The following is a 25,406-nucleotide window of genomic DNA, read 5'->3' as shown; positions in this document are numbered from 1 at the left end:
AATGCCTACTAAACATGCCCTTTTAGTAAATAGTAGATGTCAGGTTCTTTGCTCTTTCGCAAGATTTCTTACAAAGAATTTCCCGTGTACATGACTCTGATAAAAAATAAAAAAAAACAGAAAAGAAAGAATCGGCAGCTACTAGATTTAAAATCTCAACTTTGTTCTATTTCCTGTGTACATGACTCGGAAAAAAAAAAAAAGAATCAGTAGCTACTAGCTTTAATTGAGTTCTAATCCCAACTTTGTCGGCCGGATATCATTACAAGCAAATATTGAAGATGGAATGCAGCAGCTTGGTAGAAAGAAAAACGATAAGCGTTGAGTAATGAGGGGCTTGACCATCTGTTCGGACCAATCATTCTAAAGACATCCGACGTCACGATCGCAATTGTTTTCCATCTAGGTTGAAAAATCATGACGAAGGTAGAATATCACATTTGCAGAACCTCCACGAACCATCATCTTGCCGTTTTAGAACATAAATTATTTTATAGGTGCTGCAAATCAATTAGCCAAAGTTATTACATAACGACCACAATAATAATAATAATGAAAGAGAATAAAGAAAGATCATTGGAAAATAACAAACACTCCGAAAAATTCTAGGAAATATTCAGGAAAATTAAGGAGAGGGTAAGGGAAGAGTGAAGTAGCAGCAACCAGAACACATTTAGTAATTCCCTAACTCCTCAACTTCAATTTAGATAATTGCAAAAATTATTGAACAGCGAAGCTGAAAGTAATCCCATGACAACAAAAAATCTAAAAGCCTAGGGCAAGCAGGTTGAACAGTTATACTTTCTCAACCCAACCAATAGACAAGCTTGACCCGATTGGGATCTCAACCTGACTTTAGTTTGGGTGAGTCCTTTGACACCATAATTTAACCTGAGCATCACTAATTGCATATTTACATTATTTATCCTACATATATTGCATTCATTACAGCAGTGGTACTTGCATAATACAGACATAAGATGTCAGGGATTTTTACCTTTAAGCTGAGAGAAATTAGTTCTATTACACATGTTTAAACTAAAATTCATAATCCTCATTTTAATTGGTATCATGTGTTCCTTACGAATTGCAACACATAATGATAAAATCATCAGTGTTTTTGTTAAATGATTTGTTCATTGCATCTTTTCTTCATATATTTTGTGTTCTTCAAAAGTAACCTTCAAAACTAAGGATTGTTGGATTGGGATTGGGTAGCCTTCTCAACTCTCAAGCCTTCGGGGTTAGACTTGGATTAACCTTTAACCTAATTCAAACTGCCCAGGTTGCATTGTGAAAAAGACACAATTACAAAAGGCTAATATCATTCCCCAAGTATCGTTATTTACAGTTACCTGTAATAATTTGGGTTCTTTGGCAAAGAGTCATCAACAAGTTCAGCTGCTTCCTCCAGGAGAGCCTCTATTTCTGCCATTTCGAGACCAATCCCATCTGATAAAATCTCAGCTCGCAGGACACACAATTGCAGCAAAACAAATCTCCAAAAACAAGACCTGTCTTTAGCTGCATCAGCCAAAGCTTCCCACTGTTGATCAAATTCACATTGAAAAGAAAAACATCAACAGACTGAAAGAAACAAAAAAAATAAATTAATAAAATAAGAAAAAAAGAAACTAAAAGACTAAAGGAACCTTTTTTTTTTTTGATAAGTAAAAGACTAGAGGAACTTAAAGACAAAAAGGTGCTAGGATAACTTCCCATGCAGCCTACGCAGGGGCCTCAACAAGATTTCGTTTTTTATGGAACCTAAAAAACTAACCTTAGCTTTTGGATTATAGGTATATAGAATTATCAAATATCAATGACTCAAATTTTCCTGTTCCCATACAAATTTTCCTATATTTCAATGCAAATTTATTAAAGACCACAAATTCCTAAAATCCAGCTAATTCAATCAGAAGTAGGAAGGAATAAAATTGAATTTTAACCAAAACTTATAAAATTGGGTCCACAACAGCACTATGCAAAATAATCTAACCAGTAGTGCCACCAATTTGACTGCATCATCAGATAATCAGCAAATCAAATGACAGTAATTGTAAAACAAATTAGTTGTTTCCTTAAAAAATGATGTCTGAATCAATAGAGTAGCTCAACTTCATCAGATAATCCACAAAATGGGGACAGTAGTTATGCCACCAAAAAATAAAAATAAAAAATCCATGTAAAAGTTCAATTCAAAATGGTTCAGATTATAAGATGCCATAGCTTACTGATTGAATAACATAGGTACATAAAAATAAGAGTAAATTACCCTAACCTCTCCTACGGTTTGAGTTTGCACCCTTTTAACTTTAACGTAAAAAGCTGTTAATGTCCTTTTACCATTCTGCCCCAACATTAAGAGTCAAATTACAAATTTGACCACTCTGAGCCTCTCTCTCTCTCTCTTATCAACTTAAATTCTTTGGTTAGTCTGACACTAATTTTGAGTTTTCGATACAGAATCAATCTAAATCTTGCTTAATTGATCAAATTTGGGAAGGGTTTCTAAACTCACATCCCACAACAATTACATACTACTCTCTCTCTCACACACACAGACACATATTGACACACAAACCCCAACTCCACAATACCCTTTGTTTTCAATATTGGCTTACTGGAAATTTCCCAATCATTTAGGTGATCTCTCTCTCTCTCTCTCTCTCTCTCTCTCTCTCTCTCACACACACACACACACACACACAAACCCCAACTCCACAATACTTGCTGTTTTCAATCTTGCCTTCTTGAACATTTCCAAATCGTTTAGGTGATATCAATTCATTATCTTCCATGGATTCAATAGTTTCGAACATTCAGTTTTCAAATCCATCACTAAATCTACAAATTAGTCAAGAGAGAGGTGATGGTTGTGAGAATAAGGTGGCAGTAATGGCATATAACTAGGTGGCTGGTGGCACACACACACACACATATATATATGTCATATCACACAGGATAAATTTGTCGTTTAAAAGAATTAGAGGGTTAACTATGAAATTTCATGCACTAAGGGCAATCTCAGAAATCAAATAAAAAATTTTGACGGCAATAACAGTCATTTAATGGCTAAGGGGATAACTCTATTTTTTGCCAGACCTCAGGAGAGGTTGACCACAATTTTGACCAAACTTTAAAATGAGGGTGCAAAAACCAAACCTCGGGGCAATATACCCTAAAAATAAATATACGTTTTTGTTCAGGTGTATCAGTAATTTGTATAGAACCCTCCATGCCAACTATTAAGGACATGTAAAAGCACATAATTTTGTTGGCAAGTGAATTTATTAAGAAAAACTCCTTCACGTCAAAACAATCAGCATAGTTTACCTGCAGAAGCATAGACTCGTCAAGGACTTCAAATAGGTTATGAACTTTATGGTTAGGCCCAAGAGCTTCAGCTTTAGTAGCTTGCCATTGCTTAACAAGGGTTTCAGCTTCTTCCATAGCCATTGGCCTCTTGTATACTGCAGTCATAGAGGATGACAGACTAGCAGCAAGGCATGGATTTTGCAAATTTGCAGCATCTGGGCAGTTCCTGAGCTGCGGCTTAAACCCTGAGAGAAGCTTCTGGAGTATTCCGGCAATACTAATTCCTTTAATATAACTAGGCCCCACACTTTGATCTAGGGAAGAATCCATAGTCCAAGAAACAGAACTTGTGTTCATTCTTAGTTTCTTCGATGTCCATCTGGATGCACTTCCCATCCTCCACAAACGTACAGCAAACAGAACACACCCCAATACTGTAACAAAAGCAATCTTTCCAACCACATTATATGAGCCCAAGAAGTTATCCCAAACTCTATTATGGTGTCCACCCAAATTTCTTTTCAATTGAACAGATGGTGTGCTAACATTGGCTCCGTTGTTAGTCTTGCCTGCAGTCAACGGATTTTGCAAATTACAGGGAGCTAACTGCTTTACAGCAGGCCCAAGATGTTGAGAAGAGTTTAAATATGAGATAGGTTCCTCAATAGCTCTTCGATCTGATGCAACAGAAGGGGAAAGTGGTCGGCGGCTTATATTAGATATGGTCTGTGAAGCTCCTTTATTTTGCCTGTTCCCAAAAGCTTTCTTTTCACCAGCAAAGAAGTTGACCTCCAGAAAACATATTCAAAGTTAGCTTCCTTTATGATATGTTCTGCAAAATAAGAATGCCTAATTTTTAATACGAACATTGGAAATCTTACCAAAGACGGAGAACAATCTCGTGTATCTGGGAATAAATCCAGCACAACATCCTTCAACCATATTTCCTGGTCAATTCAGCAGGCAGTCTGGTATGAGAAACTATCAACCTCGAAGACAAGTATATAGTACATAGTCAAACATATGGCATCAAATGAAACATGGTCCATGGAGGACCATTAGCATACTATCATCAGTGCACAACACTGTGTTACGTTACTTTACCCAAAACAACAACAACAACAACAACAACAACAATAATAATAAAATAAATGGGTCATGGTTAGTATTATATATTTACACTTACCTAGGACCATATGCCCTAATGATGGTCCCTAAATCAGATGCAAATTCAATAAGCATTGCAGATGTCTCTTTAGGGGTATGCCTCTACATTGTTATCTTGTACTTTAATCTCTTTTTCTTTTATTTTAAAAATCACCCCATTCAGATAAATAAAAAAAATCAAAAAGCGTAGTTCAGTGCTCAAGGAGTCACACAAGGACCGATGGGATACCATGATTTTCTCTGAATGATTGATGTATAAACAATCAAAGGGGAGACAATTGATGCAAGGATACAGGAAAGGGAGGCAAGGGCATACAAACCATGACCCAATGAAAGGTACTTTTTCCCATTATATATACATTTATTGCAACAGGTTTATGTCAATATGGTGAAAAGATTGCAAATGATAGCTTTGCTGTTAAAAATACAATGTACAAAGAAAGCCAGTACAATTGACTGTAATATGACATGCAGTGCAGCAGTAAATGTCACACCCGCTCCCACTGACCCTGAGATTAGGGCGTGATCAGTTCATAATTTCACTGACACTCCAATTAGAAATGTCTTCAAACCACTCACTTCGAAGATTTTATTCGAGTCACAAAACCACTCTATCAATTTCACAACTCATCATAATCAAATTTCATAACAGAAATCACAATCTGTCAAATATGACTACACTATTCAAGGCATTCACTGACCATGTATCTCTCTAACCCCCAGGAGTATCCCAATGTGTGTTCCATAGCATACACCATCCCTTTGATAGAGAAATAAGTGAGGGAATGAGCATGAACGTCCAGCAGGAAGCAAGTTCAAGATTTGATTCTAGAATTAATACTAACGATAATAACGTCTAGTTCATCAAAGACAATAACAAAGCCACATACATCATTTAAGTCACAAGAATACAATCACATCAAGTTAGCACGGTGGAATATTTATGTAACATCAAGGACCGGTCATTCCATGATCTGAACGATTCTCAATCCAGATTTTTTTCTAGCATCCCATGGCAGTTTTTCTGTATTTTTGGTCAATCACTAGCAATCCCATGATTTCAACACATCATTTTATTTAATAAAGCTGTATTGTGGGGGCTATCGGTAAAAACTGACTAGGTTTCTATTTTGCCATAACATATGGCAATAGTTGATGGTAAACTACCACAGAGTAACTATCCAATATCAAAACAGTATAACAGAAGTTTGGATGGCAATACTGGCGTACGAGAACTTGCCCCGTGTTACCCTCAACAACTGACTTAAATAGATCTTTCTACTGAATCACCCCAGGCACCACTTACCTACAAGTCGACTCCTTGAGAATACTGCCTGAAGGTACCAAGCATGCACATATATCCCGACAGTCTCTTCTGTAAATTGAGCAATGTCTCTTCCTAGTAGTCACCTCTAACACACAACAATCACAAGTCAGCAGATTTGATTCAAAACCATTACAACATGGCCTGCAGCCAACATAAGATAACCAGCCCAAGGCTACAAAAATTTCGGTCCATGATCATCAAAACAGGATTCGGTTGAAAGCGATAACAAGAATATCAAAGAATCAATCTGAGACCATCACGACAAGTTCAAGAATGAAGCTCCACTACCATCAGAACGTAAAAATGTCAGAATGAGACCATCACAGAAAATCAACAAATTGGTCCAACCCTTCTCAGGCTGAAGAGGGCAGCACCCTAAATCAATAAAAAAAGCTTACTGATTTAAGAAAACCAGCCCAAGGCTATGAACCTAATTTCATGAAAGGAAGAATTCATTCTTTTATCTTGTTGCTAGAGCCTTCCTGATTGCTAATCAGTAATATAGGTTAAAAAAAAAAATCGGTTCATGACCATCAAAATAGGATTCAGCCCAAATCCATCACATTAATATCAAGGAATCGGTCCCAAGACCAATACGACCAGTTCAACAACAGAGGTGCACTACCATCAGAACAGAAACAAGTAAAGGGAACTAAGACTATTAGCTTATTAACACTATCATCGTCTTTGAGAAATCCTTAAAGGAAATTGTAAAGCATTTAAAAGATAGTCATAAGAAGCCCTGCTGCCTCCCCTAATAGGAGGTATTTTAAATAGGCCTTTAGATTAAAGATAAATAGTCATGTAAATAGGTTAACTCGTAGAAGATGGGTGCTATAAGACGGAAAGGTAGCCAATGATAGATCTTACCAGCAAGATATATATATATATATATATATATATATATATATATATATATATTTTGATAAGTACTTACCTAATTTTGCTTCTTCTTGAAGCCTATTTTGGAACCACTTAGCTCTAATTTTGCTTGAAATGGAGCGGATCAGGATAGTCCAAATCCATTATTTAACTGTGAAATTTGTATCCAAACCCGAGTCCAAGTCAGATGCTAGAGACAACATTCGTATTCAGCCCAAGCATTTTGTGGATAATCCGGATGCTGGATGGATTTGGATCCAAAAGAATTGGTCTTGGATCAGATAAGATTGGATTGGCTCCATGTCCATGTTACGCCCTAATGAAATCTCGGATAGAGCTATAGAACAATAAACTTAAAAAATAATACATAAAAGCTCAAACAATTGGAACTTAAAAAGAATTAAATGAGAAAAACGATACAAAATAGTTGTTACATGACAAATCCCAAAATCTGAAACAGAGAAAAAACACAAGGATTTGATTTGATGTCTTCATCATCAAATTACTCCTTGCTTAAACATACCAATAGAAGGCACTTAGCTTCCTTACCAACGTTGTCTTATCTTTGTGAAGTCATTAATACAAGAATCACAACCAACCCTATATTAGATCTTTAAATAGGAAATACTTTTTTTAAAACACTTTGTTTATCTGGGTAAGGCATTGAAACGGTAATTATAATAAGCACCCCCTCCCCATCCCGCAGATGAGATAAAGGTTGGCCCTTACTCCATTCCTGGGGGATGACGGACCAGATAATACGATTACCATAGGGTTGTTCATAAAACCACAAACTGATAACCGAATCTTATATTGGTAAATAAATTAACAATTGCTATAAGAAAAGAGATTAAACTTCTTATGACAACATCGTGCAAAGAAAGGGTGTGAAGCACCTTAAAAGCACTCCCGGTCAACCAAGGATGTATTCATATAAGTCTAATAGGAAGAAACAGCAGGGTCCAAGACCCACAACGTAAATACAATATCCAAATAATCCACAGTACAGGACCACAAAGCAAATACAGCAGTCCACAACCATCAAAATGGCAAGCCAAGATTACTGAAGAGTTTGTTACTATCTGATTCAACATGTCTCCGTCCAAAACAATCGACTAGAAAGGAATTAGATTCAATGCATATCAACCAATCAAATTGAGAAGAGTTTATGATTTTCAATCCATGACCATTATAAGGGTAAATTCGAGATTAAAAATTATTCAGCTTTAATTCTCACCACTATTCAAATTATTATGCAGGGCAATACCATATGGTAACATGATATCAAATTTTCAGTCGGACACTATCAAGTTAGCCAATCAACAGTCATCAACATAAACTTGATATCATATCATTTTGCATTTAGTTCAATGTTTTTGAAGCATTTTCATAACACTGGGAGAAAATGAATCGATCCGACTTCACAATTAATAGATGGTTTTTCAGCAGCTTGAAAAATTCTTAGCAGTATCACTTTTGATCAAGATCTTTTAGCTAACCTTAGTTAAAATGAAGACTATTTTTGCTTTAGCGTTATCTCCAACTTTCAAATATATAATTTCGGTTTCTGTATTTTTCTAAAATATGAAATTTTCAAGAACTCGGTCAAACAGGGCTATGAACTCTGTCTATAGAAACCACAAGCATTAGCCAAAATACAGTAAAATCCTTCCCTTTTTGAGCATCAAGTTATCAACAACACATATAATGATTTCGATAAAGCAAGCACACCAACTATCATGAATGTTCATATACTTGCACTATTTTTTTTTCATAACTACTTGCACTAAGTTTTACTTACATCAACTTTAACTGTACTACAAAAATATTTTATTTATGCATGGCATAATGCAAGTCAATCATTCTAGGCAAATTTGATAATTTAGAACAGTAACATAATTATCTTGGTGTAATTTTAACACACAGATTTAACTTGAAAAGAGGTCGGATCTTGTTTCCTTACCTTGAAGGAATGGGATTTCCTTCCACTGTTATGAATGCACCTGCAGTCCATTGACCGATGCCTTTGCTGTCTTCTTTCCCTTCCTTTTCCTCTCCACTTTCCTCTTGTTCTTCTCTTCCTTACTCTTCTCCTTCCCCTCTCTTTCTCTCTGTTTTTCCTTTCTTTTTCTCTCTTTTCTTCTCTTCTTCCTTTTTCCCTTCCCCTTTCTACCCTTTTCAGTAGCTAAGCCGCATGCCCTCTATCACCTCTTGGGCAAGGGCGGACCCAGAAATATATTTTGGGGTGTGCTAATATATTCTGGAGTGGGCTAGTACTACTATTTTTTTTTTTTTTTTTTTTTGAGGGGGGGGTACCTCTTGGGTGAAACTTGTCATGCCGTTTCAATTTTTTATTTTTTTTTATTTTAATTTATTGCCATCATCAATCTAAATGATTGATCAAGCTCCAGAATGCCATCCTCTGGCAACACTTGCCTTACGGCTCCCATATTTTTTTATTTTTTTTGCGACATCAAAATATTGAATTGATCGAATGCCACTGGTCAATCGATTGAGCTCCACTAACTTGCGTTATTGAGACTTTGGACTTAAGTTCTTATATCATGGTTTTGTCCTCAAACTTTTCATTTAATTTTCACCTTCATTAGTTTATGTTAATTGGATTTTGTTCATCCTAATTTTATCATGGAAAAGCAACACACATTCAGGACAATAGTTCAAAATTTGCTTAGGACCTCCCAAAATAAAGGTGAGATGTTCAGCAGCAGCAGTTCAATTGTGTGTCTTTAATCACAATAAAAGACATACCAGTGATTGGTCTGTGCCAGAAACATCTCTGAATTCCTTCCCTGAGATGGAATTTTGTAAAGCAGGATTAGAATTTAATTCTAGCTGCCGAAGCTTTTCAACAGCATCTGCCTCAGCACCCTGGATAACAAGCATCTTACATCCTGAGTGTTTAAATGGATAAAATTTTCAATTCTAAATAAAGGAAAGATCAATTACCTGTCCAAGAAGGAACAAGCAGAAGGCCTCTTCAAATTTTAAATCAATACCTTCTGATGCTATTAAACATTCACAAATTGTTTTTGCTTTGTTAATCTACATGAGAATAAAAGAAAGAATAACATTCATAAGATACGAAACAAAACAAATCTCTCCTCTTTTTTTATAAACACACATCAGCACCCATAATATTCCTAAATTGTTCAAATTGTTTTTTTATAATAAAAGTTTAACAGAACCAAATTCATATTGAAAAGAAATTTGTAAATTAAACAAAATGAATAAAGAATTGCATCCAGGGCAAAATGGAAATTACCAAGTCTGTTTGCTTGCTTGAATATCCAAAAGCAAAATGAGCCAACAAAGCCATATAGAAACAATTAAAATCAATCACAACTTTCTGATTCTGCGATTCAATTGATTTCTTATTCTTCCGTGCAATAGCTAAATTATCCCAAGGAAGAAGATCAACTATTTCAGAAGCCATGAGTTTATTAAGTGCTTGACTCAAAAAGCACGGCCAATCTTGAACTTGACATGAAGTTACTACATCAAGGCCTTGTCTGAGCAATTCACGCAAGGCTGCAATGGCTCCTAGTCTCCGTTCAGCATTTTCAGGCGTGTGAGGCATGGCTAAAATTTCCAATGTACAAGCAGGTGCAAGCTCTTCCAAAGATTCTTCTATCTAAAAACAAAGGCCAAATAAAATTATAGTGAGCATTGAGCAACCAAAAATCTAAACCAATTACTAAATCTGGCACACATCGATGAGCACCTAATAGTATCAACATCCTAACAACAACAGAAACAATTTCAACCCAATAACAGTAACTTGACAATCTGAATTACTCATAGTTTCTCTTGGTAACTAAAATCTTACTATATAAATATATTTTCCTCTTTGGAGTATCCCAACAAGAAGTTTAAGAAATATAAGAAGATTATATTTAAACCGTTAACTTTGGCTAGGTAAGAAAATAGATATACTGAAATGAAAACAAGCGAGAGAACCTTTCAAAATAATTGAAGGTAGAAGTGTACAACTGAAACGAGATATACCTGAGATAACAATGTCATATTTCCAAGAGATATTTTGCCCCTAAGAAGACACTGAGCACGAGCAAGAGCTTCAAATCCTCGGCAAATATTGTTCTTCTCAAAACCAGCTTTAGCAATGGCACACTTCAAGAAAGCACCTATAATAAGAAAAAGTTGCATAACAAAACTGCTAGGAAAGAAGTGGTACAGAGTCCTGACCTCTTCTACTTTGCCTTACCTCCGCTAATGCCATGGACAGAAGCAAATCATGAATATGTGGCTTAGCATCTGGATGCTGAAGGGCTGCTTTGCCAATATCTAGCACAAGCTTCTCTTCTCCAACCTAAATCATAGAAACCAAAATCCCATTAAACCTTTATTTGAAAAAAAAGTGTTTCAAATTTTAGGATAAAGGAATAAGAAGGAATACATAGATCTAAAATAAAAAAGAGCAAGATGGACCCTGAATAACCACTCAAAATCAAGTGAGGAATTGAGCCTGGCTACCAAGATGGCAAGGTCAAGTTCTTTCAAGATAATATTTTCTCCAAACAGGAATTGCAACAAGATTTCTACAATATAAATCCCATGCAGTCATACCTCTTGAAGAAGGCAAAGAGCACCAGGTAACCAAGCCCAAGGAATTCGTAGAGAAGACTTAGGTGGCACCTTTTCCCTTACATTACCAGCATATTCTGGTTCAAAAAGAAGCTTATCCCTCACATCCATTAGAAGATTCTGCCACACACACACACAAAAGAGAGAGAGAAAAAAATAAATTGCTGTATATTGCAAATTAAGCTAATTCACTACAAATTTTACTCCCTACCTGGCGAGATACAACAACATCCATAGTGTACCCTTCCTCAATCTCAGCATTTTTCAGATCCATCACTGACTTGACAATCTCATCTTTCTCTGCTTGATTGGGAACACCAACAATCTGCATATAACTAAAACTGATAATCACTATTTTTCTTAAATCGAGAAGCAAGTAGTGCAGATGATGATTAAATTCAGGTGCAGAATTGATCTCAGGTCTGCGGCACAAAATTTCTTCAGAGGCACCAACTTTGACAGTGAGAAGATATTAAAAAGAGAAGGGACAGAAAGGAAAGGGCAATGATAAGGTCCCCAAGGTTTCAATATTTTACCCTATGTCATAAAATGCCTCCTTATTTTGCATTAATTCCCTCGAACTTGATAGCAGCAAAAAGGAGATTAGTAGAAAAGATCTCCACAATGTATACATATTTAGGCTTCTAAACTTGTGCCAAAGAATATTATTTCGGATTTATTATTTATAACTAAACTAGAAACAAAAATCCAATTATTGCCTGGGAGAATCATGATAATATCAGGGTTTCCTATAATACAAAACGTCATAATGAAAAATCAGAAGAATGAAATACAAAAAATAGCTTCTTCTCCAGTTAAATTCTGAAGCCAGATGTAGACATAAGAAGAAAACATCATCCACCAATGGACCATCGCTTCATTAACCCAACATTTATCTTGAAAAATGAAAAATATAGCTAAAAGTTTTAGAAAATGAAGAAAAAAAAGAAAAGAATCTGCATACGAATGTGCATCATAGCGTGAATTTAACCTTTTTGACGAAATTTACCACTTTAACCTTTGCAGCAGCACAATCTTCGCAGCGGAGGTAATTGTCACTTGACTCACAATTAGCACAAAACTAATTAACTAAGGATAAACTAAATTTATATGACATGTTTTGATCTAAAAAATTTGCCAACTTAGTCCTATTGACCTAACACTATGCACTATGGTATTCAACTACCTGACTAGGATGAGTACAAGCCTTACTTCCATAAGCAGGTACTTCTTCTTTTATGGACTTAGTCTACAATCCCTGGATGACAACTTCATCAGGACCTCCTCCATGACCTTGGCTTGCTTCCTTTGAGTATCTTGCAAATTCCAAATTTCTTGCTTTCTTGCTCCACTAGACAACCTAATCGTGCTGTAACCATACACTAGAGAAACCCAATGATGAGTATGACCTTTCACTGATCTCAGAAAAGTACTCTGATACAAATTGTTGCAGTTGCAATCCTTAAAGAGAAAATTTGTTTAGTTTTAGAGAGACCTCAACTCCAACTCTCAACAGAGAGGAAATTCCTTGGAAAACAGTGTCCAGATGAGCAGTAAGTACTACTAGCACTATTCCCTTATATAAGTTTATCAGCCTTATATAAATTTCTTACAGCTAATTTTATTATAATAAATACATAATAAAGACATTAGGAAAAACAGAAATAATAATAATAATAATAATAATAATAATTAAATTACCTGCCTTTATCCTCACCCAAAACAACCCAATCTGCCATATCAACCTAATAACAAACATCGATCTGTTACAAAGCACACTTGGATATTTTGTAGTTTTGGGAAACTACAATGAGCTAGTTAAAAAGGAAATTTTAGTTCATCGGAAATTAATCCATCGAATATACAAAGTTAAAATTAATGTTTTCTTTTCCTTGTCCAGGAACCAAATGAGGTCTCAAGCATCACTGAATTCAGGACAACGTGAACTACTAATACAATATCCATCACATTGTGAAAACATTGTCCCTCATACACAACAACTGCAAAAGAAATGAATAATCATTTGTATAAACTATAAGTCTATACCTACACATATACTTACATATATGTATATATATTTGAAGAACTGACCTGGTAGCAAGTGACAGGAATCAGTTGATTACTCCCACAGTGTTGAATGTTCTTGAGTAGCTCAATAACAGTTGTATCAACACCAATAAGCAACAACTCGCCAAAACAATGTAGGATGATTGTTGAAAACAAAAAGGACGCACTTTTCTCTCACAAGAAAACTCTCGAAAACATATGAAGAGATTGAAAAAGAAGAGCTTTATTCTTGTTTATATAACGAAATATATTGTTTCTACTTTTCAAAAGATATGAAAAAACACTCTTCTTCTCTCATAGGGTTTTCTGAGATCATAACTATTTATAAGCACCCTTGAGAATAACGGAAGTCACGGGTTTGAAAGTGGTAAGGTTGCTCCATTGTGACCTTGGAGGTTACAGGTTCGAAACCAAAAATAACCTCTCAATGCGAAGGTAAGGCAGCATATCCTCCCCAGACCACGCAGTGGTGGGAGCCTCATGCATTGGGCTAGCTCTTGAGCATAAATATAATAGGTCAAAACTCAGTGGTTCAGTCCAAACAGGAGTTTTGAATTTTGGGCCTTGCTCGATCGATCAAGGTAACTCCAGTAGCCTTCAATCGATCGAAGTTACTCCAGTAGACTTCAATCCATATCTCGATTGATTGACCCATTGCAGTACCTAATACTCAGAAAAAATGCAGAAACTTTGTTTTTGTTTTGAAACCATGCATTTTAAAAACAATATTATTAGGATCAAAATAAGTTTTAAAAACTTTGAAAGTTAGAACCCATGAGCCTAATTGGTGAGTGTGCATCATAGTATGAATTTACCTTTCTAACATTTTTGACAAAATTTACCATTTTAATCTTTGCAGTAGTTCAATTTTCATCTCCTAGTTAGTTCTCACTTGACTCACAATTAGAACAAAGCTAACTAACTAAAAATAAACTAAATTAACATGACACGTTTCAATCCACAAAATTTGTCAACTTAGTCCTATTGACCTAACACTATGCACTATGGCATTCAACTGGCTGACTAGGATGTGTGAGAGCATTGCTTCCACAAGCAGGTACTTCTTTTATTAACTTAAGTCTACAATCCCTGGACCGATGACAACTTCTTCAGGACCTCCTCCATGACCTTGGCGTCTTGCTTTGTGTATCTTGCAAATTCCAAATTTCTTGCTTTCTTGCTCCACTAGACAACCTAATCGCGCCATAACCATACACTAGAGAAACCCAATGAGGAGTATGACCTCACTGGTCCCAGAAAAGTATTGTGATACAAATTGTTGCAGTTGCAATCCTTAAAGAGAAAATTTACTTTTAGAGAGACAACAACTCCAACTCTCAACAGAGAGGAAATTCCTTAGAAAACAGTGTCCAGATGAGCAGTACTACTAGCACTTTCCCTTCTTACAGATAATTTTACCCTTAAATTTATTACAGATTAAAATAAATACTAAATAAAAAGTACAATTGGGAAAACAGAAAAACACACACATATATATATAATTAAATTATCTGCTCTTATCCTCACCCAAAACAACCCAGTCTGCCATATCAAATGGACTAGTTAACTATTGATTTAATATTCTCTTTTCCTTGTATAGGAACCAAATGAGGTCCCAAGCATCACTGAAATCAGGAAAACATGAGCTACTCATACAAAATTCATCACATTGTGAAAACATTGTCCCTCATACACAACAACTGCGAAAGAATTGAATCATCATTTGTACAAACTAAAACCTACACATATATACTTACATATATGTGTATATATAAATATATATATACTGTATTTGAAGAACTGACCTGGTAGCAAGTGACGGGAATTTCAACGAGTCCAGTCCGCGTCTGGGCATTGTTGTTCTCAATGACACGCACGTCAGTGGCGTTCAATCTCCACCGACCCACAGCCAGGAAACATCTTCTCCGGAGTGTTTCCGATCCAATCAGAGTGTTGCTGCTTCTGATGAGAGGAAGAGAAACCTTGTAGTTGCTTTTGATTTCTTGGAGATTGTTTCCACATAAACAACAGCCAGTAAAACTCGACACCGAACGAACAAATGCCATCAAAATTGTAGGCTAAACCCTCTCCGGCTCTGCAACATAAACATTTTCTGAAGCAATGAATTGGGAATGAGAACTGCTTCCAAGAAATGCAAGAGAAGGAATCGATTTCATGGCAGTTAGGGTTTCTAATGTGTGTTCATGAGATTTTTTTTTTTTTTTTTTTATTTTTTTTTTTCCCCGATTTCATACAAAATGAACCCTACGAAGAGAAGGGTTTGATTTCAGCTTCTGGAAAGATCAGACACTACTACTACATGATTTATTAGGATGCTTTTCTTTAACAACAATTTAAGTATAACTTCTTTTTTTTTTTTCCCTTGTTTTGGATAATTTACTTATCTGAGTAAACATATGGTAAATAATTTTCACACCCATCGACAAAGTTATCAACCCTAACTTTATCCATTTTATCCTCGAGATTCTCTACATCTATATTTATCTATACCTTTACTAGTGTGAACTGTTTTTATTTTTTATATACATTTTTTATATTATTTTATTTAAATAAAAATCTAATTTATATGCACTTATACAGGGTTGTTCACTAACATTGAGTTAATTCATACTTTTAATAATGATTTTGATTTTTTAGAGTTGAAACAGAAAGTAAAATCATGTTTAGTAATTGTCTTATTTTTAAAATTTGTTTTGTTAAATTAAAAATATATATATTTGTATTTTTGCTTTTGGTTCTTGAATTGGATATAATAGCTAAAACTTCTAAGTTGCATTTAGAGCATAGAATATTAAAGTTGCATCTGTTAAATAAAATAAAAAAAATTTGTTTGAGAACTGTAAAAAAATTGAAATTTTGAGCAACCTAAATATTGGCTTTCTTTTTAGGACTCGTCTGTCAAGGTTTGCTTTGACATTAAATAACTGTTAACCATCTTCTCTATCACACACAGAGGACACCTCTACATTAGTCACTTTGCTTTTACAGAAATGTAGCCCACCGATTGGAATGTTGTATTGGAATGTTGCAACGGGTGAACGCTTGTTTATTTATTCAAAATTTCAGGACGTAAAATTCTTCTCTATCCGAATCCATGCAACGCCCTCGTTTCGGTCGAGTCACCCTGCCTACCCGGATAGACCGACCCGGACACTTGTCATGATATCGAATTAAGGACTAGGTCTGACTCTGATACCAACTGTAACAAGTAAGCGATTGTTTATTTATTCAAAAGATTAAGTTTTAAATAATACTGCATACACACTCATTTAAACTCCTTTCACCTCCCATTCAAATCCAATGTAAAATAAGTCCGAAACAAATGTCCAAGTTAAGCGTCTAAATTATCCTTTTAGGCATCTAAGTAACCTTTTCCTGAATGTCAAGTCTCATCTAGTTCATTTAAGCGTTTAAATATACAACTTAGGTGACTAATAAGTCATCTAAAGTCAAATGACTTTTATGCCCTTGTAATCTGAGTCGTCTGTGTTCGGCTTAAGTCAGTGATCTTTGAGACCTTAAAATGATATTTTTCAATTCAATTCTTAGATCCTAAATTCCTTGAAGTACTAAGGTTGAGCTTTCAATCAAAATGGATCACAAATTACTTTACATTAGATCTAACTCTCATCAAAAGTCTATACTACTCATGGTGTTGAACTTTGCTTTCAATGACTTTGAGCTCTTTAAGTTCCGTCACCATGATTTATGGTCCATTTGAGCTTTACCATTTGTCCCTAATAATCTTTGTGTTTAATACTAAAACTTCATTAGCAAAAAATTAAATAAAATATTAAGTTCACACTTTAATAGTTTGTAGTCGTGAAAATGACCTAAATTTTAATTGGGTTGAAACCTTAAGGTCCACATTCTCAACTGAAAATATAATATAATAAATACAATATCCAAAAATTAGATACAACCAAAGTGAACTAGAGTGAGCTAACAACTCATCAAGTTCATTGTCCAAGAAGTGACACTCTTAACATATTTCAAAACAATAGTGAATAAAGATAAAGATACTACTAAAATTAACATTATACTGAGTAATTAATTAGGTATAGACCAACTATACTAACATAAATCATTTATTAACTTATGTTCACAATAATTTAAGCTTTTATATAAACAGTCTTTCTTTACTTCATTATACTCCACTGTTGGATAGCTCCAGAATAATATATAAAAGTAGAAGTCATTTTTAATTTAATAAAAATAATTTTTCTGAGCGGGACAAGATCGTATCAATCAATTTTAACGAATTATGATTAATCTTGATTACCATAGAAAGTTTGATTAATATACATCTTAGACAATTGAAAAATTGACTGCCATCGATAATCGATTGATTGCTAAATTTGAAATCCACAGTCCTTGATCTCCAATGGCTAGTAGTGCTTTTCGGATCTTCACTCCCATCTTCGGTTTGGAAATCGACGAGCGGTGAGAAGTGTGAGGTTTTGATCTACTTTAGAATTATGGAACTCTGAGAGAGATATGTGTACTGTATTGCTACAATGCATATCCAAGACTTCAATAGAGAATTCCAATAGTCTACCAACTCCTTAGCATATCAAATACCTTATATTAATTATTTCTAACTCCACTAAATAAAAATAATTACACTCAAGGTCTAGCCCCAACTATTACTTAATACCATAAATAGACTCTTACATGATAATTAGTTGTTTGGATAAATATTACCATCAATCCAATGTACTATTAATATATTTGGCCATCTAGGCCTTTTCGTTTAGTCACATATATTTAACAATAATTATAATTTACTTAATATAATTGATCAGGTTCCTGCGATTAAAAGAACTTAGCCAAAATACTTTGCTACATGGATTCTATGTTGATAAAATACGTTCGCAAAATCCAGCTCGTTTTTCTCTTTTAATACTTCCTCTTCTCAAAAGGAGGTTTGTAGACGGATGTTGGGTATTCTTAGTATGAATTGGCAAAATAAATATCTTAGTTTACCTTCCTTCTGTTGAGATTTATATGCCCTGGCATAGCAAATTCCTATTTGGATTAAAGTGACATATGTTTTTGATATATCTGAAATATTTATAATTTATACAACTGGTGAATTCAATGTATTATGTTTCGATTCATTACGGAATTGATAGTGTCCACTTGATTACAAGAGATATTTATATATGTATGTGATGGCGATCAATACATGAATATAAATAGTAATCATAAATTGTTCATAGTTGGTAATTATGGATGGACTCATTATTAATTAAGACTTGAACTGGATCCGCGTTAGGTTGAGATATATCGCGAGAGCCGTCGTATGCAATTGCTCCCTATCACTGTCATGGCATTTGACTCTTAAGCATAAAAGAAGTATAGAATCTTTTATTAATTAGTAATTACTTTGATTTGTTTGGCAGAATCTTCGGAATCCTTAGACCGGCACTTTGGGTAATTATGTAATTAACAGTTAGAGGGTTATATTTTCAGTATTTACATCATTGTTACTTGTATTTATTTTGTATTGATTATGGTTGATCACAAAGTAAATTCGAAGGCCTTCGTATATTTTTAGACAAAATGATTTTCTATATATTTATTTATTTAAATTATTATTTTTTGTCAAACAAATGTTTTTATTGTGATCAAGCCGAAAATAATCAAAGGTACCAAAATAAATATATTAATTAAGTAGCCGATAACTAATTATGCATAGAGGGGTCAAAGTGCAACATTGACTTAGATGTTATTTATTATTTAATTGGAATTCAATTAATTTCTTTTAATGGAGTAGAAATTAATTAATGAATTAATTTAATTGGATCCATGGATCGGGTCAATTATTAATTCATTATAGCCACTAAAATAATAAGCCCAAAAGATTCTTACTCATAGCCCAACTTGATATTGGAATCCTATTAGATTTAAGATATGTGGATTAAAGATTGAAAAGGATTTATTGTTTACTTTTCTTATCTTTATTTTGCCTATATATACATGAGTCTATGTATATTTTAGAGGTGACTTTTGGAAGAAAAAGGAATATATTTTTCTTTCTCTAGAATTTTAGGGTTAGTGTTCTCATCTAATGGAGGCACCCACAAGCCTAATTTTTCAAGGTCATTTATGGAGGCTTATGGGTAATTCCTAAAGGCAAGACCATTACTAAGAAGATGGAGATTCAAAGAAAATGCATCTAGCAAAGGGATCTACAATAAGTGAGAACATTCACTTTAGAAGAAAGATTTAAGGTTTACTCAAACCTTTAATGTAAGTATTCAATCTATTAATTGAATAATACATCATATTTTATTTTTGCATAAAATTTGTCTCTAGGTGATGAATCAAGATCTATGTATAAAAATCCCTCAGAAAGTTTTTAAAACTTGCACATTTCCCAACACCTTCTTGGGTCGTTCTAAAACGATGGCTTTTAATTTCCTGTCCAAAAAAATCTCTGCTAAAGCGAGTTGTTTAAAGCGTTCTGAAATCTGTTCTCTCGACAATTCCAGTGTTTTCCATGCAATGTTTTCGGCTTCCAAAAAAGAATTGCCAAGGCTTATCTAGTCAACTTCTTAACTTTTGGTGGAGTGGTGTGGAGTGATGAAATAAAATTAAATGGATTCATTGGTCTGATATGTACCAATCCAAGGATGCTGGAGGTCTGGGTTTTCGTGACGTTGAAGCCTTTAACATGGCGCTTTTAGCCAAGATTGCTTGGCGTATGGAGGTTGGTGATGATTCTATGCTTTACAAATCCTTTAAGCCTAAATATTTTAAAAACTGCAGCTTTGTGGATTCATTATCTCCATCTCATGCTTCGTGGGTTTGGAAGAGTATTTTCTTAGTGCGAGAGGTGATTCACCAAGCGATGAAATGGCGTATTGGAGATGGTTCGAAAGTGCAGTGTTGGCTTGACAACTAGCTGCCAGACCTTCTTAATCATGCTGTTTCTTTTAAGCCATGGGGCGCGAGTTTTTCCTTGGTTGCGGATTTGTTTTCCCCTTCCCCTCCTTGCTGGAATTTTGAGTTGATTGACCAGTTTTTCAATCAACGTGATAGAGACCTTATTCTCAAAATTCCTCTAAGCATGTTCCAGAGAGAAGATCAAAAGGTTTGGGGCGCCTCTCTTAATGGTCATTTTTCGGTCAAAAGTGCATATCATATTGCTTGTTCTTTCCTTAAAAAATTGCCGTCCTCTCTTTCCAAGACAAGTTTAAGCTTTGCTGCTGTGTCTAGAATTATATGGCGAAATGTGTGGAATATTAAAGCCCATAAGAAAATCATTTTGTTTCTTTGGCAATGCATGCATGATATAATTCCGGTCAATTCCCAAGTTGGGATTCGTGGGGTTCTTGTTTCTCTTGACTGTCCTCTTTGTGAGTCGGCTGTGAAAACTGTGGACCATTTCTTTGTACTTGTGCCTTCGCTTGTTTGGTTTGGAAATTATGTCCGCTTCGGATTAACTTTTCCTCTCAAGCTCCTACTGTGTGGAAGAAAAAATGGTTTGAATTATGTAATCAGTGGTCGCAGTCCGGTGTTTCGGTTAATTGTACGAGTTTGGCGGCGTTTGTTTGTTGGGCTCTTTGAAAGTGTCGCAATGATCTCATTTTTAAGCGGAAACGTTGGGACCCTTTTAATGTGGCTCAGAAAGCCTTTGCGGATTTTCAGGAGTTTCAGGAGGTGTTTTGGTAAAACAAGCTTCCTTTGTTGCCGTGTTTTCCAGTCCAGCCCCCTACGACGGTGTGGATGGCCCCTACATCGGGTTATTTCAAACTGAACTTTGATGCTACTTTCAACTCGATTCGTCAGACTTGTGGGGGAGGTGCAATTCTTCGTAACCATTTGGGTCGCCCTGTTAAAGTTGTGACTTTTTTCCTTCCTAATGTTTTCAGTCCTTCTCTGGCTGAAACTTTGGTGTTGTGGGAATTCCTTTTGCTTCTCTGTCATTGGGGCTACAAGAACGTTGTGGTTGAAGGGGACTGGAAGCCTATCATGCAGTTGTAGATTACAGTGGAAGGTCAGGCGTTGGTTTTTCATGATATTTGTTCCCTTCTTTCCATTTGTGTTAGGTCTTCTTTTGCTTGGGTTCCTCGTGGAAGAAATAGTGTTGCTCATATTTTGAGTAGAAAGGCTCTTGATCGAGGCCGAATGTAGTGATTTGGAGTGGAGCATATGGCCCCCGTGGTTGTTAAATGCTCTTCTCCTTGACTGTTCTTTTTCTTCTGTTATGGTTTAATCTATTTGTTGGTGCTAAAAATAAAAAAATAAAAAAGGAATATATTAATTATTTACCCAGAGTACTTAAGTTGTCCCACCCGTAGGTCACTTCAAGTATATCAAAGTAAATAATTAATACAACCCCAGTCGGTATAGTTCTCACTATTAAGAGTAAACTTACATGAGAAATAAACAAGGAAAACTACTCAGGATGGCGCAAGTAGTTTTCTATTTATCGTCGATCCGTTCGGCCTAGTTTTCTATTTATCGTCGATCTGTTTGGCCATAACAAACACGCCAACATATTTGGTTCTGGATCATCCCATTAAGATAATTGAGATAAGCCACTCTACTTAATATTTCTATCGAATATATATTAATAATTACGAATTCTGATTATTTAATAGAATTTTATAATACATTCAATAGTTTTGTAGGGCATTAACAAACCCTAAGAGCATTTCCACTTGAATCGGCAATTCCGAGCTGGCGCATTGAATGGATAGTTTCACCATACAAATTTCCTCTAACTGAATAGTCAAATGTCTAGTTGTTATTTAACACAGAATCATATCTACCAAATTTGGCATACAATTTTTGATATGACAAATGAATTGTTTTTTAAAATATGAGTCCCACACATCATTAAAATTTGCATGAAAAAAAAAAAACTTGAGAAAAAATGTGAGAAATTTTTTTAACTTTTTTTTTTAAATATTTTTTTATTGTGTTTTTGCAGATTTTCACCAGCGGTAATATTACCATCTTATAAGATAAAATCTAGATTTAAAAAAAAAAAAAAAAATGAAGTTGGTTAGTCTTTTTCTCTCATTAAAACCATGGATTCTCAATATCCAAAATTTTCATATTTTTTCACCCAACAATCTCAATTTTCTGGTGAATTAGCATTTGAAATCCATACTGATGAAGCCCCATAGAAAAGGACTACTTTTTGAGGTGCCGACTTCAGTATGGAAGAAGATCGTCTTATTGTGAGTGTGTGGCTCACAGGGGCGGAGCCAGGATCTTGAGGTTGGGGGGGCCAAAATTATAAACAACATTACCTAGCTAGAACTTAAAAAAAAAATAATAATATTACATAGGCAAAAATATTTTACTATTTATTATATTCATACAAAAATATATCTACCTAAACTTAAAAAAAAAAACACAAATAAATTTTTTATCAAATTTTCTGAACAAACACAAATAAGATTTATGCTAAAATTATAAATAAAAAAAATTCAATTTAATAACTCTCTTTATTTACCGAAAAGAAAAAAAAAATAATTTAAAAAAAATTGAAAAAAATTGAAAATTTAAACAAATTAATAAAATAAGAATTTAGATTCTTAAATCAGCGATTTTTGTTGATATTCAAAACTTCAAATGAAATTTTTGTTCTAGATTTTGTAAAAATTAATTTCTTATACAATTTTTATAAAAGCATTCCAATAAAAAAAAATTAAATAAAATAAATAAATAAATAAATAAAGCGATGGAACGAATCATGTATGAGATGAAATTTTAGGGTAATAAGGTTATGGAAAGAATCATGCTTGAGTTAATCGGAAGGATTTTAAAATAGTCACATTATAGAAAGAATGGTGTTTGAGTTGAAATTTTAAGATAACCACATTAAATTTTTATCAGGGTTTTAGAGTCGTCAATAAAATCATTTTCTTTTAGATTATATATAAACTATCTTTTATTAAATACTAATTAAAGAAATAAAAAAAAATTTCTTAGGAGGGTCAAGTATAGATTTTACACCATATATGCTATACTATTTTATTTTTACCTATACTAAAAAAAAATTTCCAAAAAATTAGGGGGGGCCATGGCCCCCGCCAGCCCCCCCTTACCTCCGCCCCTGGTGGCTCAATACTAGTTTGGATGTTGTGTATGGAAACGAGAAAAAAATTGCAACTTTTTGGCAATGAAACGGAGAATTCTCACAAAAATAAGGATTTTCGCACCGATCGATCTGATAAAATTTTGACACAACGATGGCAAAAGATTAATGCGCATGTGGACAAATTTTGTGGATGCTTTTCCACCATAAATGCTAGAAATCGAAGTGGCACGAATGAACATGACAATGTATTTTTTTTTTTTTTTTTTTGTATTAATGTTAAATTTATATGAATTATTCTTAATTATTCATGTATATTTAATTTCCAGATTGTGAAAGCGAATAAATTGTACTAAAATCTTTGTTGTTTACTGTGATATTTCTTATTGTTATTTTATTTTTGTTTAATCAAAAAATAAAATATTAATAAATTAATAAATTTGACATATCAAGTGACATGCCAAAATTTCATATGCTTATTTGCCACATCATACCTCAAATGAATTTGACATATGAAATTTGAAGATTCGGGTGGAGATACTCTAACATCCACGATATTTATGTTATTAATTATTTTATAGAGTAATGATACTCTGTTCGATCAAATTGACCTACTCCTAGTCCGAATCCTACGTGTTAATTACATTAACACCTAAATCGTTAATATTTTAGTTGCGCACCAAAGATACCAAAAATAAATATGGAAAGAACCTGAAGAGGTTTTGACGACCCCTTTCTATCTCTCTGATTACTTCATTCCTCTTCTTCCTGCTACTTCCTTGATTCTTTCCTTGCATCCACTTTGTAATGAACTTTTGAAATTTTTTATTTTTATTTTTATTTTTTCTAATCAAATCCACAAAACTGATACAATATAAGCCAAAATATATATTGAAAAAAAAAAACATAAATACATACCTTCAATCGTATTACGGGTTATTTTTTTCTCTTCAAGCAAACATATACGTTTATATGTATTTTTCCCTTTGATTTTTATGAACCAATGAGACTTCTCAATGCTTTGTTTTTCGTCAGAAAGAGAAAGAATCAAAGAAACAGCAAAACGAAGAAGAGGAATGGAGAAATCATAGAGCAAAAACTTGTTGGTTTCCTTGATGGAGTCGCCACAACCAACAAAGCTTGAGAGTTGTGTGTGTTTAGGAGGTGGCCAAGTTTTACATTTATAGAAAGCCACTACTACCTTTCTCTATATAAAATATAGATAGGGCGAGTAGGGATCGTCCCAAGGGATTTGATGGTGTATCGAATTGTGAAACTATGGTAATTAGGGTTAGTAGGTCAAGTGATCACACAATTGGTTGGTTGGTTGATTAAGCTAAATTGAATTCAACTAAATAAAATAATATGAGGTAAACAAGAGAGAGAGAGAGGTCTTGGGGTGTAGAGATCACCACCAAGCAATACTTTTCTATACTACTAACAAGTGATCAATTGAGGGTAATGGATGTGTTGCAATATGATAAGGGTGTGTGTGCATTAGGTTGATTCAATTGGCAAGGATGACAAATCAAGCAAGTATTGTCTAAACATCATGTGAAGAGCACAATATATCTAAGCAATAGAGCATATATTGTCTAGACAACATGGGGATAGCACAATAGATCAAAACAAGTCATTAATCCTTCATTAAGCTTACAATCCACATGCAACACAATATTAGAGGAATATGCCATTTGGACTCACAAGCATGAAATATCAAACATCAAGAGTAGATTGTCCTCCCATCTAACATTATACTACCACTACACTAAATCTACACTACTAGCATGAAAATAAAACTATCTAGACTAGGGGAGAGGCACAAACCATCAAGAATAGGCATAAACCATCAAATGAACCAAAATAGCATTCATTAAGCATATCATCTTGATAATCTCTAGATCTATAGCATCAATACACATAGACATGCATCAAAAACAC

The 25,406-nt window shown here is 34.3% G+C and overlaps 1 protein-coding gene across 1 annotated transcript; it reads right to left on the bottom strand.

Annotated features, from left to right (window-relative positions):
• On the bottom strand, window positions 1–15,732 carry LOC132285543 (plastid division protein CDP1, chloroplastic). The gene is made up of 12 exons (XM_059787731.1): window positions 15,190–15,732; window positions 11,529–11,642; window positions 11,300–11,437; window positions 10,938–11,042; window positions 10,721–10,843; window positions 9,978–10,346; window positions 9,662–9,757; window positions 9,464–9,583; window positions 4,200–4,265; window positions 3,337–4,107; window positions 1,356–1,546; window positions 1–500 (listed from the first exon to the last, which is right to left on the bottom strand). The coding sequence occupies exons 1-12, from the start codon at window positions 15,448–15,450 to the stop codon at window positions 416–418; spliced, it is 2,439 nt and encodes an 812-aa protein (XP_059643714.1). The 5' UTR covers window positions 15,451–15,732; the 3' UTR covers window positions 1–415.
• Window positions 15,733–25,406: the final 9,674 nt, after the last annotated feature.

Source organism: Cornus florida, unplaced genomic scaffold (assembly GCF_030987335.1).
Source record: "Cornus florida cultivar Cherokee Brave unplaced genomic scaffold, ASM3098733v1 CherokeeBrave_3.0.0_Hap2_Chr11, whole genome shotgun sequence".
Taxonomy (NCBI): domain Eukaryota; kingdom Viridiplantae; phylum Streptophyta; class Magnoliopsida; order Cornales; family Cornaceae; genus Cornus; species Cornus florida.
This window is presented reverse-complemented; position numbering and strand designations above follow the sequence as displayed.